This window comes from Canis lupus, chromosome 20 (assembly GCF_011100685.1).
Source record: "Canis lupus familiaris isolate Mischka breed German Shepherd chromosome 20, alternate assembly UU_Cfam_GSD_1.0, whole genome shotgun sequence".
NCBI classification, from domain to species: Eukaryota; Metazoa; Chordata; class Mammalia; order Carnivora; family Canidae; genus Canis; species Canis lupus.
Window position 1 is genome coordinate 43436301 of NC_049241.1, and position 18398 is coordinate 43454698.

At 42.8% G+C, this 18398-nt stretch overlaps 1 protein-coding gene and 1 long non-coding RNA gene across 11 annotated transcripts in view; one reads left to right on the forward strand and one right to left on the reverse strand.

The window, feature by feature from the left end:
- LARS2 (leucyl-tRNA synthetase 2, mitochondrial) overlaps positions 1-18398 on the reverse strand; it is a 188896-nt gene that overhangs the window by 137272 nt on the left and 33226 nt on the right. For 5 of the 10 annotated variants that reach the window (XM_038566686.1, XM_038566687.1, XM_038566679.1 and 2 more), the window contains exons 1-3: positions 17096-17232; positions 12051-12304; positions 6003-6131 (exon numbers count right to left, since the gene is read on the reverse strand). In XM_038566686.1, the coding sequence (XP_038422614.1) occupies positions 6003-6131; positions 12051-12284 (363 nt within the window). In that variant the 5' untranslated portion in view covers positions 12285-12304; positions 17096-17232. Of the gene's footprint in view, positions 1-6002; positions 6132-12050; positions 12305-17095; positions 17233-18398 lie in introns of those variants that run through there. The other 5 variants (XM_038566682.1, XM_038566683.1, XM_038566681.1 and 2 more) reach the window with 1 other exon arrangement.
- LOC119864703 lies at positions 7077-17211 on the forward strand. The gene is made up of 3 exons (XR_005374977.1): positions 7077-7177; positions 16032-16141; positions 16365-17211. It is a non-coding gene; the product is annotated as an uncharacterized LOC119864703 (long non-coding RNA).

An 18398-nucleotide genomic window follows, 5' to 3' on the forward strand; every position in this document is an offset into this window, starting at 1 on the left:
TAAACTCTGTATCGGCATGCATATCCATGGCCTGGTCAGCTGTTTGTGATGTCAGCTTTTCCCAGGAAAGCTGTGATTGTCATGGCTTTTAGGCCTATCTCCATAAAGGAATGACAGCATGGAGGATGGAGGGCCATAATGATCCAGTTGCACTCTTTTCTCATTTCTCTCCTTTGTACAACTTGTTTACCATTATAGGAGGAAACCAAAGTACAAGCAATCTTTTTTTTTTTTTTTAAAGATTTATTTATTCATTCATTCAGAGAGAGCGAAGAGAGAGGCAGAGACACAGACAGAGGGAGAAGCAGGCTCCATGCAGGAAGCCCGATGTGGGACTCGATCCCGGGTCTCCAAGATCACACCCCAGGCTGCAGGCGGCGCTAAACCGCTGTGCCACCGGGGCTGCCCAGTACAAGCAATCTTGAACTTCCCAAATCATCATTCTCACCCATTCTCAAACCCAAATTACAATCTGTGGTCTGGCTGGGTTCACAACATACAAAAACAAACCAGAGACCGGGAGAAGACATTTGCATTGCATTTAACCAACACAGAGTGAATAATCCAGACGATATAAAGAATTCTACAGAGCAACATGAAAAATATAAACAACCAAAGAGGAACTTGGCAAATAATATGAGCAAGGCAAACAGAGAAAAGGAAAATTAAATAGGCAATAAACATATGAAAATATCTCAGCTTCACTAGGATAGTACTCAGGAAAATGTAAATTAAAAACACAATTAGATGCTATTTCCCATATGACAAATTAGCACAGACTAAAAAGTCTAACCTTACTAAGTGTTATCAAGGATGTAGGGCAGTTACAAATGTCATTCATTGCTGGTGGGAGTAATAATTGGTCTCAACAGTTTGGAAAAGAATTTAGAAAGATTTAAAATAATGCTGAGCTATGTACACTCTATGACCCAGTAATGCCACTTCTCCGACAGGCTAACTAGTCAGGTACAAGGACGTTCATCTGGAGTAAAAATACGAAACAACCTAAAACTCTATCCATGTGAAAATGGATAATTAACTATTGTCATAATTGTGCAGCACTTATAATGGATGGAATAACTATAGAGACATAGGATAATCCTTGATACAAAATACTGAGTGAAAAAATATGCAGAATATTAAATTAAGATCTTTTATATAAAATTAAAAACACATTACTGCATATAAGTGTGTATGTATCCCTAAACAATAGATAACAGTGAAAGCATGAAGGCAAAGGATATTTATTTTTATTTATTTTATTTATTATTATTATTTTTTAATTTTTATTTATTTATGATAATCACAGAGAGAGAGAGAGAGAGAGAGGCAGAGACACAGGCAGAGGAAGAAGCAGGCTCCATGCACCGGGGGCCCGATGTGGGATTCGATCCCCGGTCTCCAGGATCGCGCCCTGGGCTAAAGGCAGGCGCCAAACCGCTGCGCCACCCAGGGATCCCGAAGGCAAAGGATATATACACTAACTCCTGAATAGTAGTTACTTTGACTTCACGGATTGGAATCCAATTGTGGAGAGGAACAACTGTATCCACAACATAAAAAAGGAAAAAAAGAAACAGAAGCACTGAGGCTAACAGGATTACATGCTGGCATCTTCTATCAGGACATGGATTTGGGTATCTGTGATAATGCTCTCTGAAATTCTCTGTTGGAAATGTTCCATATTTTTTTTTCAGTATCCTGTTTAAACTAAAGGGGATAAATGAGATTACCCAGGAAAAGTGAACAAAGGAAAAATAAAAATTAGGGAAGGCAGAGCAGAACAGAACTGGAGGTAAGGTAGAGAAATTCCTTGAAAAACACAACTTAAAATTGACACAGAAGAAAACAGAAGATCTAAATAGCCCTACAGCATTAAGGAGATAGAATCTGTCATTTTAAAACTTCCCACAAAGAAAATGGCATCACTATCCCTGGTGAACGGTATTAGACAATAAGAAAGAATAACATCAATAATACACAACACTTTCAGAAAATAAGAAGAAGGGAACACCTTCTAGTTTGTTTTATGAGGCCAGTATCCCCCTGATGGCAAAACCAGACAAAGACATTTAAGAAAAGAAAATTTCAGAGCAGTATCTCTCACACACATGGGGAGATTAACAAATTGTATACAACAATCTATGCATTAAAAATATATATTATGACCAAATAGAATTGGTCCCAGGAACACAAGGCTGATTTAAAATTTTTTAAAGAATCAATCAACAGAACACATCCCATTAACAGAATAAAAGATAAAAACTTAACTTCATCTCAATAGATACAGAAAGGTTATTTCACAAAAATCAACCCCGATTCATAAGAAAAACTCTCAGCAAAGTAAGAATAAAGAGTAACTTTTTCAACCTGATAAAGAGAATGCAAAGATAGGAGTGGACTAGGAAAAGTCTGTGGAGTAACCTGGGAGGGAGAAGCCAAAATACAGAAGCACCTGGAGAACAGGGTCTCCATGAGGTCAGAGTGTTTTAAGGAGAAGAAAACAGTCTACCATATTTCATGTTGCTGAGGTTGGGAAAGACAAGGACAGAGGCACATCCAGGGAGGTCACTGGTAGCCTTGAAGAGAGCAGAACCGCCTCATGGGTCACTCCACTTTTTATTTCCCATGCTGTTCTTCGTGTGACTTAAGAGTTATTTCATGTATTTCTACTCAAGAGTAAAGCAAACCAATCAACAAATTAACAGGGTCTAGAAAAAGGCAAAGCTTGCTGAATTTTTCTTTGGCCTATTGACTGATTTTGATACTAAAACTCTGATATTTATATTTAATACAATAGAAATCCCAGTGTTCAGAACAAAGCTGATACTCAGCTATTATTTATTGAATGAATAATACACATTAGACTCTGTTATTATTCCAAGTTAGACATTCCTTTCTTCCTAGAGTGAGAAACATTGAACTTGACTTGAATCCAATCCTGCTCCATCTCGGGGACCAGTCCTGACATTGGGAATGGATTTTAAAACAAACGGGGCACTTGGGTAGCTCAGTCAGTGAAGTGTCTGCCTTCAGCTCAGGTCATGATCCCTGAGTCCTGGGGCTGAGTACTGCATCAGGCTCTCTGCTCAGGAGGGAGCCTACTTCTCCCTCTCCCTTTGCTTGCTTCTCTGCCTACCTGTGCTTGCTCTCTCTCTCTCTGTCAAATAAATAACATTAAAAAAAAAACAAAAAACAAAAACAGGGATCCCTGGGTGGCTCAGCGGTCTGGTGCCTGCCTTCAGCCCAGGCATGATCCTGGAGACCCGGGATTGAGTCCCACATCGGGCTCCCTGCATGGAGCCTGCTTCTCCCTCTGCCTGTGTCTCTGCCTCTCTCTCTGTATCTCTCATGAATAAATAAATAAAAACCTTAAAAAAAATACTTAACCTAATTAAAAAAAAAAAAAAGACAAGAAAAAGAAAAAAAACAACAGCAGCAAACTCAATAGGCGCTCATATTGTTGACAATTACACTGAGGTTTGTTTCTCTCTTACCGTATCACTTAAAAAATAGCTGGACAAGATTTCACCAAATTTGGGAGTTATAGATGAAATGATCTGACTTAAGTATGGCTTATGAAAATTAACTAGAAATTAATTTCAGCAGAACCTGGAGGATACCCCAAAAAAGATAGTTTATCATTTTAAACAGTACTGAAACTTAGAAACAAGGCAAACCCTAGGTGCCTATTAATCACACAAACTCAGTCACTGTAAACTAAATAACAAAGAATAGCTTTAGGCACCCACCAAGTCATAGGATGGGTAATACAAATTGTAGGCAATGTTTTATAGTTAAGCTGCTTCTGAGGAGGTAACTCTATGCGGCATGCACCAGGGTGAAGAGAGCAAGGTTCATTTATTAAGTGGTGGTGGCTGACCTCCAAAATAAATCAAATCAATGTAAATAATAATTGCAGCTATCACTTATTAAGGGATTATTATTTTGCCAGACACATGTACTATCTCATTTAACTCACACAACAATCCCATGAGGCAAGAATTACTGTTGTCCCTATTTTAAAGATGAGGAAAGTGGGGATTCATAGCCATGAAATGACTTGTACAGGGTCCCTCAGCAAGAAGGTGGCAGATTGTTGTTCAAATCTAGGTTTTTCCACCTGTTACGTCCAGGCTGACCTTAGGCTTCAGTTACTATAGGGGTCTCCATTTTGTCTCTTGGGCCTGAATAGCTCTGGGCCTGGAGCTCTTCCTTGAGCTTCCTCTGGAACATCTCATCCCATCCAAGGCAATTGGAATCCCGCCTACACCCCCTCAACCACCTGCACCCTTTCATAAATGTACAATTTTGCTATAAAAGCCTGATCTTCGGCAATTTGCCTATACTCACTAATTGTCCAAAATAAGTTGGTGTAAGTAAAAAACAACAAGATAAATCCAGTTGAAGAATCACAGTAAGACAAAGAATTATACTTCAGGCAAAGAGCCAATTCACTCTGCACCGTCTCTTTCTAATAAACATAGCAGCAGTGATGGAAAACAATGTCTGGGGGAAATAATATCTGACATAAACCAGGAAGACAAATACCTTTGACTATTAAAGTAGAACACAAATCTCCACATTTGGTAGTATAAAGTTATTAACTCTTCAAGTGACAAAGAGCCATTATAACTTGCCTTCCTTTTTAGGAATACTTCTTGCCAATGTCAGTGCAGCATAAATTTTCAAACCAATTGTGACAACAGATGCACCTAGTTCTCTAAGAAAAATTCTTTAGAATGAACTACGAGGTGGCAGATGTCATTTGTATAGGACCCGGCAGGTTAATCACAGCAACAGCCAGTGGGAGAGCCAGGAAATGTTTAACAGATACCTCCCTGGAGGAAAAAACCCAGAGTTGTAGCATTTTGCTGATGTCCATGGATGATGTCCAGTAAATACTCCCACTGTGGTTGTGATTTCAAGCTACTGAGGTGACTGATCAACACAGAGCTGGAGAGAGATGTGCACAGTGGGCTCTCAGGAGCTGCTGTGAACATGCTCCAGCCAGCCGCTGGTGATCGCTAATATTTACTCGTTATGTACTAGGTGCCAGGTACGTGTTAAATGCTTCATAGCCATTCTCTTTGATCTTTATCACAGGCCAATGGGCAGGTATGGTTTTATCCCCATTTTATAGATGAGGGAATGTCACATAGCTAGTAAATGTGAAGAGCTGGCATTCAAGTCCTGGCCATCTGCTTCAATGGTCTCTGCTCTCAACTGCCCTCCTCTATCTCACCTCTCTGTAAGTAAAGAAGGTATTGTGACCATTCCCGCCCCGTTTTACAGATGATACACTGCTAAAGAGTAAAGAGCAAGCTTTGGGGTAACTGAAATGTGGTGAAGGGGACGGACTCACAACAGCCAAGGAAGGGGCTTTCTCTTCCTGTTCTGGTAAATTTCATCTGTCCTTCAAAACCCAGGTCAGAAATTCCCTTTAGTGGAACCTTTCCCAAATGCCCCATAGTTGTTACACCCCAGATTTTTTTCTTATAAAAATTTTTATTTTTCCTTTCTCAAATAATCCTTGCTCATTAAAGAAGATAGAAAATATCAAAAAGACAGAGAAAAGTCTCTTGTGGCCTCACCTCCCCCTCCTCACAGCACTTGATCCCTATTTGTAGTATTGGACTCACTCCCCTACCCAGTGACTATCTATTATGTTTCACCCCTACCAGACCATGTGAACTTCACCTGGGAAGACGGCCTGTGTTACCAACATCTGTAGCTCCATTTAACCCCACCCTGGCCTACCTCCATCCCTAGCACAACACCAAACACACGGCTCCATTAATCCATTAATCCAAGTGCTTTATCAGGTCTTTTAACTTGTACAAGGACACACTAGGCTTTTCATGTTTATCTTCCAAGCTGTCCTGATTTTAACTAAAGTTGGTTCTCTTCATTTTCTTGACCACGTTACAACATCCTTGCCACCCTGAGTGGGACAGAGCGGGGGGGGGGGAGCGGGTGTTCCAGCAGGTGTCTTTCCTTACCTGCATCCCTCTCATCTTCTGGAATCGTGCAATGGTGTCACTGATGGTGTACACACGCACATGGCCCATGTGCAACTTGCCAGAAGGATAAGGGAACATGGAAAGCACGTAAAACTTGGGCTTTGATTTCTGGGAAAGAATGACAAAGAATGACAATGAGCATTTATTTCCCCAGGATTGACTGAGACCTATATGTACATAAAATTTTGGCACTATTTTTTAAAAGTTTAACATTTTTTAAAAGTTTCCTTTAAAAAAAAAAAAGCTGCTCCCATAAACTGACAAAAACATCAAAAACCAAACTTCAAAGCCCTTGTTTAAGCTAAAGAATGTCCAAAATAATGCCTCAAAGTGCTAATTACCCATATATATATTTTTAATCCTTTTCCCCCCTCTTTTCAAAGCTTCCCTTTTAAGACAGTTTCTATCTAGGCCTTAAAGAACTAGATGCTTTTCCAAATGAAGCTCTAATGCATACATCCATATAATTCAAGGACACAATAGTTGAATTACACAGATGTGACACCTCTAAAAATGGAGCCCCTTCCTAAATCCCCTGTAGCTGTATTCAGACCCGGATTTAACAAGTTGACCAGGATCCTGAGGCCCCACTTAGGGCCCTGGCTTTCTCTGCTGTATTGTGAGCTTATCTTTTGACAAAGTTGAAAGGGGAAAGTAATGAGAAAAATCATAGCCAACGAGGCAAGAAGGTTGTTGTTTCCCAGGGGTGATCTACAGACAGCCTCCTGCCAGGGTTAGAGAACCTCCCAGCTGCCAAAGACACAGCTGCACCAGGAGAAACAGAAAAACAGTATGTGTGTCCAAATGGAATGAACACAGGGCGGGGAGTCCTTCTGAGATTGCTGACTTTGGGCTTATACACTGCCCGAGGGGATAAGCCTCCAAAGGAATCATGGTAATATTTAATTGATTGCTAATTAGGGGTCTGTGATTCAAGGGCCAAGGCTATGTTTAATTATCTCCCTCTCCATCCCCCCCTACCTCATTCCATCTCACCCCCACCCCCAGCAGGAGTTTAATACCCAGCCTCCACAGAGTACTTAGGACCTAAGGGCATTTTCCCCAGCTACACAAATCCTGTCCAGGGGACAGGTGCATTCCCGCTACCCAGCCTTAAATGCTCTCATGGCAGGGCTCTCAGAAGAAAGGAAGAGGTAATTGCTTTGTTGGGTCTCTGAGGGTCAGCACCTTCTGATATTACCACTCATTTATTTATTTCTGCCTCCTGTTTTTCTCTTTCTGTCCTTCCTTCCTTCCTGTGGCCCTGCTAGAGTACTTGCAGGTTTTGCTTCTCCAAAAGGAATGAAAACAAAGGCAGAACAGAATATTCGTGACTCTTTCGTGTACAGGGGGGTGGTATATTTTTTGCTAAGTATTTGCACGACTGATCATTGACACAGCCAACTAGAATCAGGGAAGCAGAAGAAACCAGAAATCAGATTCTTTCCAAGTCTCATTTGACCCTTTGCTTTAAACTTCCTGCAGCAAAGAAGTTAAACAAACCTTTAACTGGGCTACTAATATGGGGCAAAACAAACTAGAATTTTCTCTGTACTGCCCAACCCAAAATTACCAAGAGGTAAGTCAAGCTACCAGAAGGAAAGAAAGGGAAAAGAGAATACAGAGGACTCTGGCAAACACACAAACGAGAAAATCGCATAATGCTGGAGTGACAAGTGCAATTGATTTACATAAATGGATGGAAAGCAGCACGCTGGTCACACACTTTTATCAGAAATTGCAGATCCATGATCCTTAGGAAAACCTCAGGAGACAGACAGTCCCTGAGGTGTGGAGGCAATGGGGACTCAGGACTTGCTGTCTTTAAGAAGGAAAGTGACATATAATCCTCTCAGCTTGGAAACCAGTCCCTCAAAGAAGGGGCAAGACTTTACTCTGTCACTCAGTGCAGAATCTGGAGCAAACTGTCCAAACCATTGGAACCTCACTCCTCACAATGGATTAGGTCTATTGCCTTTTCTTTTTTATTTTTATTTTTATTTTTTTTTTATTTATGATAGTCTCACAGAGAGAGAGAGAGAGGCAGAGACACAGGCAGAGGGAGAAGCAGGCTCCATGCAGGGAGCCCGATGTGGGATTCGATCCCGGGTCTCCAGGATCGCGCCCTGGGCCAAAGGCAGGCGCCAAACCGCTGCGCCACCCAGGGATCCCTCTATTGCCTTTTCTTGGGGCATTTTTAGGGGATGTGGGAAAACAGCTATTACACAGAGGTCTTTAGGATCTGGGAAAAAAAAAAAAATCAATAAAATCCTTGATATAAACCATTTCTGGGTTTTCATTTTAAGTTTTGACATTTAGCCCATTTTTCTTTTATTACCTTCTTTCTGTTATAGTGATTTATCTTTCTATATTATGTTTATTTAATAACTGATCTTACCCCAAACATTTTCCATATACAGTCTCTTCCTGACTACTTCTTTTCTTCAGGTCTGTCCAACAGATTTAATTTATAGTACAATTGAGTGATTCATTACGTACTAACTAAGCCAAACTCCAAAATGGAGCTTATAGAAGATATGCAGAAAAGCACTGCTTAGCAGAAGTCTTTCACATTCATGACTATTTTTGTTTATTGCAGAAGAGGTATTCAGCTTCCCTCATGTCCCTGCCTTTTGCTTTTCTATGTGAATTAAATCATTTTCCTCCGTGATAATGAAATGAGTTTTATCCTCTGGGGATGGCAAGAAGGAATTATGGTTGTTTGTGGTAAAACAGAGCAGGAATCTGACTGAAGGGGAAATTCTCGTAATTATATAAAAGTGTAAGAATGTAAGCCTTTAAAAGAAATTAAGATTGCAAGTGATGGGAAGGGGATGGTTTTTATAAGTGGGACCTATTATTTTTGCCAGCTTCTGATGTCAGGAGAAAAGATAACTTTTGCCTCTTTGTAGATCATGTCCCAGAGCTGTGGTGGAGGCTGGAACGGGCAGAGAGAAGGAGCCCAGAGTCCCAGCTCTGGCCCTAGCGTTGTTACTAACTGTGAAACACTGGGCAAATTCCTTTGCCTTTATGGGCTCAGAAACTGTAAATCAACGGTGAGGCAACAAAAGGTGGTAGGCAGGTATCCCAATAAATTACCAAACCTCCCACTGAGACTCTGTTTTCTCATCTCTCAAAAATTCCCCAGGGTTATTTCAGGGTTAAATGAGGTAATAGAAAGATAGGACCTGACATACTGTAAAATGCTCATTAAATGGAACTTATTTTCATAATGATGATAACGGCAGGACATTCAACTCCTAGAAATTCATCTGGATGCATTTATTTATTTATTTATTTATGTAAATAAATTTATTTATAAAGTTTTTTTTTTTTTTAAAGATTTCATTTATTCACTCATGAGAGACACACACACACACAGAGAGGCAGAGACACAGGCAGAGGGAGAAGCAGGCTCCACACATGGAGCCTGGCGTGGGACTCGATCCCGGGTCTCTCGGATCACACCCCGGGCTGAAGATAGCACTAAACCGCTGAGCCACCGGGGCTGTCCCTGGATGGATTTTAAATATCTTTACTAGCAGAGTGAGGTCCATTCTAAATGCTTCGAAATCCACTGACATCCACTTGTATTCATAGTCCCTCACAAAGATACCACACATTTTTATCCTCTTGTATCTTTGATTTATGTAACATTTCAGTGAGTAAAATGTGTTCAGCCACATTTTCTCACTTGGTTCTCAAAACAATTCTGTGAGAAAAACAATGCAAAGAAATCTGAGGATCAAAGAGGTGCCACAATCAGGCTGAGGTCTTGAGGCCAAGCCCATAGTACTGGCCCGGCCCCAGACTGGGCATATCGCCCCCTCTCCACCTTATCATTCCCCAGTGCAGACCCAGAGGGGGTGCCACCAGCAGATCACTCTCCACATCCCTCTAGCTACTTCTCCAATTATTGATACACAGTTTATTTTGATCCATTTAATTTTTTAAAAGAATTTATTTATTTAGAGAGTGCATGCACATGTGTGCGAACAGGGGGCAGGGACAGTGGGAGAGGGAGAGAGAATCCCAAGCAGACTCCACACTGAGCGTAGAGCCTGAGGCAGGGCATCATCCCATGACCCTGAGATCATGACTTGAGCCAAAGCCAAGGACCAGAGGCTCATTTATGACTGAGCCACCTACCAGGCACCCTGTGATCCATTTAAATTAAGAAAAAACCAAAAACAATTACTTAAGAATGAAATCCCACAAAAATCAGTAAGCTACAACTTTAAAATGTGTGGCAGCCACTAAATTATAATCTAAACTAAGAAGAAAAAAGACAAAAAGAAATGCTAATTTTACTCTCCTTGTTCAGAATTCAACTGCTCCCTAGTTTGTTTCCAAAATACGTTTAGTTATATGAGTCTGGTTGTGTTGACATGAAGGCTTTTCATGTCCTGCTGAGGCAGACGTCAGGCTTTCAATGTACAATCATGCATCCTATTCAAACCTTCCTTTTTATCATTCCACTTGTTATCCACTATACCTCTCTCAATACCAGATTTTCTTTCTAACCAATTCCCAAAACCATCCTCTTCACTTTAACACAAATAACTGCCCTCAGCACTCTGCACAGTGATCAATCTCCTAGAAGGCAGGAGTCTGAAAAGAACGAGAATCAGGAGATGGGAAAAGGCAAGTCTAGGGAAAAGCAGTCTCGTGCAGTTATATTTACTCAACTGCTTGCCTCTGGCTGAATCTCTTTAATGTTATGTTAAATGTAGAAAGTCTATATTATTTGGTAACTATTACAAAAGGATGGTCAGAACTTGAGAGTAAACCATCTTATAGTGCTTGGCTCTGATCAGAGTCAACATTTCATGTAACACATGACATCTCCCATTTGTTAATTTGACCAGTATCAAAAGGTAAGGGTTACCATACCCAAGACTATCCCCGACAGGCTGGACTCCTAGAGAAGGAGCGCTGCTCCAATATGGCACCCCACGGAAATGGAGTACAACAAAATACTTAAGATAATTATTCAAGGGGAATACCAATGCATCCAGAGCAGAAGTCAAGGACTCACTAACTCATACAGCTGCCACTGTAAGCCTGGATCCCAGCCCCAGATCACACCAGGGAAGGGCTGGCACGTCCCAAACCTTGATGCTGAGATGGCAGAACCAGGTTGGAGGTCACAGTCTATGGCCAGGGGAGAGGCAGGCACTTCTCAAAATATGCAGAATATTAAAAGCTCCACAGGTGAGGGGTCCAGGTGTCATTCCTGGAGCTTCACGTCTGACCCTGCCTGATCCTGGTGCGCTGCCCCACCATGCAATGCACCATGAAGGACCCAACCCCTGCTACGGCTCCAGCCCTGATGAGTCTCTCCAGTAAATGCAGCTCCAGCATGCCCAGTGTGGCACTGTCTGCATGGATCCTGTGGATATGCACCACGCTGAAACCCTAAGCACTGTCTTTGTCTGATCTCATTCAATCACTCACAAGCATCTGAGGCAGCAGGTGGGTACTATTATTAGCACGGTCTATAGGAGATAAGAAAATTGAAGCACAGATTCCACCACTTGGTTCAAGGTCACTCACTTAACTTAATTGACCTTGGGCAATAGGGCCCCGGAGTCCAAGTCCTTAGCCCCTCTTTTCTACCCCCTTTTGTGTGTGTGTGTGTGTGGCACGAGAGCAGTTTACCAGGGGGGGTTGGGGGCCTCTTGGAGGTGACATCAGAGGACTGGAGGAGGTAAAAGAGGGTGCCAAGAGAACACCTGGGGAAGAGCCACCCGGGCAGAGGGAATGGCACATCCAAAGCCCTGGGGTAGTACCGGGCCTGGGATGTGGGAGGAACAACCAGGAGACCCCTGTGGCTGAAGGAAAGCCAGCGAGGTGCCCACGAGTGGGGAGGCAGGGAACAGACTGCAGGGGGCTTTGCAGGCCAGTGTAAGGAGTTTTTATGTCCTACTTAAGGCAGTGGGGATCTTTTGAAGGCCTTTTTCAATAGGAGGATGGAGTGGGCTGATTTACTTTTCAAATGATAACTTCAGCCCTCAGAATACTCACATCAGCTTCGGAAATTTTGGAGGCCTGTTCTTTGATTCGTTGATGCCACCATTTCTCGACATCCTTTCTTGTCTGCAGCGTGTACTCCTTCGTCCACTCTCCCGTGGCACTGTAAATACCTCTGGCACATCCCGGAATCACTCTCCTTCCAACACTGATGATAGCTAGTCCACCATCTAGCTGGTTTTTCAGAAAAGAGATGTAAAAACCCAGTCTCCGGCAGGCAGAAGCCATTGTGCAGAAAGGTGGAAGGCCTTGATAAAGAGAGCAGAGAGCACACTTAGGAGCTGCCCAGAGAACCCTCTCACTAGTTTGTCCTCCTGTTCCACATAGTCTGGTGTCTCCTGAACATGCACATGCTCTCTTATTTTTGATGACTTCCTTTCCTGAAAATAACATAGGAGAACTTCAACTGAACAAAACACAAACTTTTTAATGGAAAATATAAAGGCAGTCAGTGTTCCCAGATGCCAAAGATACAAAACTCCTACAGGAGCAAATGGAGACTGCCAGCTGGGCCAGCCCCTGCCACAGGCTCCCAGTCTCCCTTTCCTGAAGACCAGGCCAGGGTCTGTCCAGCACACTTCTCGTCCCATCATCCAGGCTTCAGAGGAGTTCCAACCACAAGTTGGCTTGGCCTGGGGCTCAGATGTTGCCTTCCAGAGGTGCAGAGACTTGGAGAAATTACTTGCATTTTTCATACATATTGTAAGTTCCATGTACTCATAAACTGAGCCAAGAAATAACTATTATTTATAAGACTGCTTATTCATTTAGTTCTTCATTCATTATTCACCAAATATGTATTGAGTGCCACTAGGTCCACACACTGTTCTAGGCAGTGGAGATACAGCAGAGAACATAAAGTCTCTTCTTTTGTGGTACTTATACATTAGTAAAGAAAAGCAGGTAAGAATACAAACAAATAAATATACGTGTATAATAGTGGTGAGTGCCATGGTGTTTTTAGAATACAACCCATAGGTTGGGGTCCACCAGGACATCCAGCAGCCATTCAAGACTCAACTTGAATGTTTCACTGGCTTTCTCCAAAGGTGAATTCCAAAAATGACCTCGTGGAAGCAGTTTCATGTTTTTCTAAAAGGCTGAGGGGACAGGTCATCAAATATTTAAGACTTATGACTAAATAGCCTAATCTTTCTGCCTTCTTATACAAGACCACGTGAGAAGTGCTACAGTAAAAAAACAGATATAAAACCAAGAGAGAACTAAAGGAAGAACGTGCACTTTAAGCTGGTGTTAATTGTTTGATTCTCCCAAAAATTTTTCCATAGCTACTAGTGTTTGGCCTGTTTTCACACAGGTCCTGGGTCACAGATGTTGCCAAGAGAGTTTATAGGCTTACACAAGTGGGTTTCACACCCACATAAAATGGCATCACAGTGTTGGCATTTTACAAGATGGTCTGCCAAAGATCTTGATATACCAAGTCTCACTGTATTTAACACCTTTTGCCTCTTTGGGGGTGGAAACAGACAAAAAAAAACAAACAAAACAAACAAACAAACAAAAACCTGAAAACCTCCATATCCACTGGGCTAGGCTATTCTAAAGTGTGTAGATGTGACTATAGATATCAAGGTTAACTATATAGAAATGGTTGAATAACAGCAAGTCCATATGACCAACCTGATATATAGACACTTTGTACACTTGAGGCAATTGTATTTATTTTTAAGGGTTGGGTTTCTACATAATTAGAACTATCCACGGGAGTCATGGATTTCATGGTTCCTTGGCTAAGTCAGCATTTTCCTATTTTTACAAGCCAAAGACTGCCCAATTAGCAAGGAGCACACAGAGATGCCTGCCATTTCTCTCCTGAACTTCATTCCCTAAGAACACATAGGAGAAGGTTCGGGACTATTCTCCCCAACAGAAACAATGGGACACAAAAAACCATAAAAACAAATTAACCTGAGCCACAGTCTCACAAGTTTTTGCTTTCATTGCTTGTTGGCCATTGTGACAAATGAAAACCCAGAGTGCAGACAGATCACCAATATGAGCAATATGAAGGGAGGTCATTCTTTCACTGAAAATTCTAAATGTCTCTGTAACATCCTCATATTATATACTAATTGTAAACAACACATACAACACTATCTACCAATGAGAATAAGCTTTCTAAATATGCTTACATAATACATGGCTCACTGACAACCTCTCCTTTACATAAACCAGTGGTATAGATGAAACTGATCTGGGCATTTAAAGAACTCAAAGTTCATAAAGAAAAAAGCACAAGTAGATTAGAAAGTGATATATTATTTAATGAACGGGAAAAAATTTAAATTAGACCCTCATCCTAAACCATAAGCCAGTGTAAATCCCATACAGATTAAAGAATTTTTTTAAGTATCATAAAACAAGACAAAAATATAAGTATTTAATATATTTTTCCAAGGTGCAGGATGTTCTGTCCTGAGCATAAAGCAACAGAGGAGTTCACAAACCATTAATAAATTTGACTCTGAAGATGTGTCAGTACAACAAAAACACCATGAACAAAATGAGGAAGTAAGCAATAAGCTGAGACAAAATCTTTGCCAAAACTGCAATAACAAAAGATTATCCTACCCTATAAAGAAACATATGAACAGAGAAACGTTGAAAAAGAGACATATGAAAAGAAACATATGAAAAGACAAACGTTGGGGATGCCTGGGTGGCTCAAGCGGTTTAGCACCAGCCTTCAGCCCAGGGCGTGATCCTGGAGTCCCAGGATCGAGTCCTATGTCAGGCTCCCTGCATGGGGCCTGCTTCTCCCTCTGCCTCATCTCCCTGTCTCTCTCTTGGTCTCCCTCTCCATGAATAAATAAATAAAATCTTTAAAAAGAAAAAAAAGAGAGAGAGAAACGTTAAAAATCCAATTTAAAAAATGGGCAAAGGAAAAATGGAAACAGAAATACAAATGTCTAAGAAACATATGAAAAACATCAACTTAAGAACTGATCAAAAAATGCAAATTAAAACAACAATGAAATATTTTGCTTGACAGATCAGCAAAAATCTGTTAAGTGAAAAATGGGCATGTTTACACACTGCTGGTGAGAATATAAACGGATTCCACCTCTCTGGGGAGCAATGTGGTAACATGTCAAGAATCTTCAAGAAAAATTCACGCCCAAAGTTAGGGGATCCTCAAGACTCAGGGGGACACAGCATATAGTATGATACTGATAAAATAAAGAAAAATTTTCAGGGATCCCTGGGTGGCGCAGCGGTTTGGTGCCTGCCTTTGGCCCAGGGCGCGATCCTGGAGACCCGGGATCGAATCCCACGTCAGGCTCCCGGTGCATGGAGCCTGCTTCTCCCTCTGCCTGTGTCTCTGCCTCTCTCTCTCTCTGTAACTATCATAAATAAATAAAAATTAAAAAAAAAAAAAAAAAAAAAAGAAAAATTTTCAACTTTAATGTTTGTGGGCCCTGCTCCTGGGCTCCCAGGGAAGCTACACTTTAACACACTTACCAGGGTCAAAATGATTTGGCAAAGTATGGGCTCTCTTTCTGTGTCAGCACACATTGTATATCTGCTTCGTTTATGAAACAATACAAAAAGGAGCATTCCAAACATAAAGATTTTTAAAAATGGGAAAACCTCCCTGGTTCCCATAAGATTAAAGTCATACAGTCCTGCATATACTAGAAGCATAAACTAAGGTCTGCAACTTTCTGAAACATCCTTTGTCTAATGATTTGCAACTTTTTATGTAAAAAAGAAAAAAAAATGTATACAACCCTACACCAAATGTTCCTTCCCTGGAGCTTATATAACCCCACACCAAATGTTCCTTCACAGGAGCACTGTCTTCTTTGTGAAGATTCTGTACCCCAGCAGCTGTCCTAACTTGGCGTTGAATAAAACCCACTTTCTTTTAGAAATTCTAAAAGGCTTGTTCAATTTGCCTTGACAGGAACTTCCTGATGCTCAGTGCTGTTCTCTTTCTTTGCTTTCCAGGCCCTGCTCTTGGCCACTCCACCACCAAAGCCCTGAGGGGCCCAGCCTCTTCCTGGCAACAGATGCAGCCGTTTTATTAGAGAATTATGCCCATTCCATCGATGTGAAAGGTGTGGCTCAGGTCTTGTATTTAGGATCAACTCGGCCCTTTTCTTCCTTATCTCTGTCTCATCCACTTTCTTGCCTAGATGCTTGGAATCCGGTCTTTTCTCCCACATCCTTCCAAAGCATCAATCCTCACTACTGCACTTCAGAGTAGTCCTGATCTCACCTTCTCTTGGGGCTTAAGGTTAAGCTTTCCTTTTTTTTTTTTTTTTTTTTTTTTTTTTTAAGGTTAAGCTTTCTGATAACGATGGAGGCAGCGGCTCGTGGTCAGGACGGGACAGGCCTAAGAACAGGACAGAAATGACAATCCTATATGGGCCAAGAAACCTACCGGAAGAGCAGGAGACAGACGAAGAGACTGAACACACGGAAGAAGGAACGAGAGGGCATTTGCGTGCGCCCACCAGAAAATGTGCAAGGGGCCGGGGAAGGTGCATCTTAAAGAAAACAGATTTTGTGACAAAAAATACAGATTTTGGCTTTTGCAAGGACTAAATCCCCTGTGGCGCCTCAGACAATGATTTCCAGTCGGGAACCGTGGGTCGTCTTTGGACGATGAGGAGGTGGCCCCACGTCATCTCTGAGGGCTCCCGAGCCTTCCTACGCTGCGGCAATGACCTCGGGGCACGGAGATGCCCTGGACGGTCCGACCCCCGGCCCAGGGAAGCAAAGATCCGGGGATGAACTAGGGCAGGGGAACTTAAGCACACAACTACGTGACCAGGTGCATTCTCCTGGGGACGGGAGACTCCAGAGCTATCCTCAGGGCCCGTGGCTGCAGGAGTCTGAAGACCCGGGGCTCAGGGGCTTCCTAGGTCAGAAACGCCCGGCTCCGGGGCCACCTAACCCAGCCCGCGCCTCCCCTTCCTGCCCTCGGCAAGTCGGAGCCTCCAGATGCGCGGGCAGAGGCCTCCCCTCCAGAAGTCCCTCGTCCCTCTGAGCCTTGGGCCGGGGTTTACCTGCTCACAGGCCCTGGCCTGCGGCTCCTCACGCCTCCGGTTCCACTTTTAGGGGAACACGGCCCGGACAGTCACTGTGGGCGCCGCCATGTTGGCAGAACAACAACTTTATCGGTAGCGACCGGCGCAGACACAGACAGGCGGGGGCGGCGGGGCATCTGCGCGGCGGCCCTAGGCTCCGCCCCCCGTTCCCGGGCCCCGCCTCCCGGCCGCAAGCCCCGCCCTTCGGCCCAGTCCTCTGCCGGGTGTCTTTCTTTTCTTTTTTCTTTTATTTTATTTTTTAGATTTTAAAAACATTTTTATTTATTCATGATAGACATAGAGAGAGAGAGAGGCAGAGACACAGGCAGAGGGAGAAGCAGGCTCCATGCAGGGAGCCCGATGCGGGACTCGATCCCGGGTCTCCAGGATCACACCCTGCGCTGAAGGCGGCGCTAAACCGCTGGGCCACCCGGGCTGCCCCTCTACCGGGTTTCTGACGTCACCGAAACCATTACTTGCGGGTCCGATTATTCCAGTTGCTGCAGACAAGTGAAAGACACCAGTTTGGTGGCCCCGGAATAAACTAGATGGCAGGTGGCGTAAAGAGCACTGGGAGTGTCTTGATGTCAGGATTCGCATCCTACGGAGAAAAGGGAACCCTCTTACACTGTTGGTGGGAATGTGAACTGGTGCAGCCACCCTGGAAAACTGTGTGGAGGTTCCTCAAAGAGTTAAAAATAGACCTGCCCTACGACCCAGCAATTGCACTGTTGGGGATTTACCCCAAAGATTCAGATGCAATGAAACGCCAGGACACCTGCACCCCGATGTTTCTAGCAGCAATGGCCACAATAGCCAAACTGTGGAAGGAGCCTCGGTGTCCATCGAAAGATGAATGGATAAAGAAGATGTGGTTTATGTATACAATGAAATATTCCTCAGCCATTAGAAACGACAAATACCCACCATTTGCTTCGACGTGGATGGAACTGGAGGGTATTATGCTGAGTGAAGTAAGTCAATCGGAGAAGGACAAACATTATATGGTCTCATTCATCTGGGGAATATAAATAATTGAAAGGGAATATAAGGGAAGGGAGAAGAAATGTGTGGGAAATATCAGAAAGGGAGACAGAACATAAAGACTCCTAACTCTGGGAAACGAACTAGGGGTGGTGGAAGGGGAGGAGGGCAGGGGTGGGGGTGAATGGGTGACGGGCACTGAGGGGGGCACTTGACGGGATGAGCACTGGGTGTTATTCTGTATGTTGGCAAATTGAACACCAATAAAAAATAAATTTATTATTAAAAAAATCCTAAA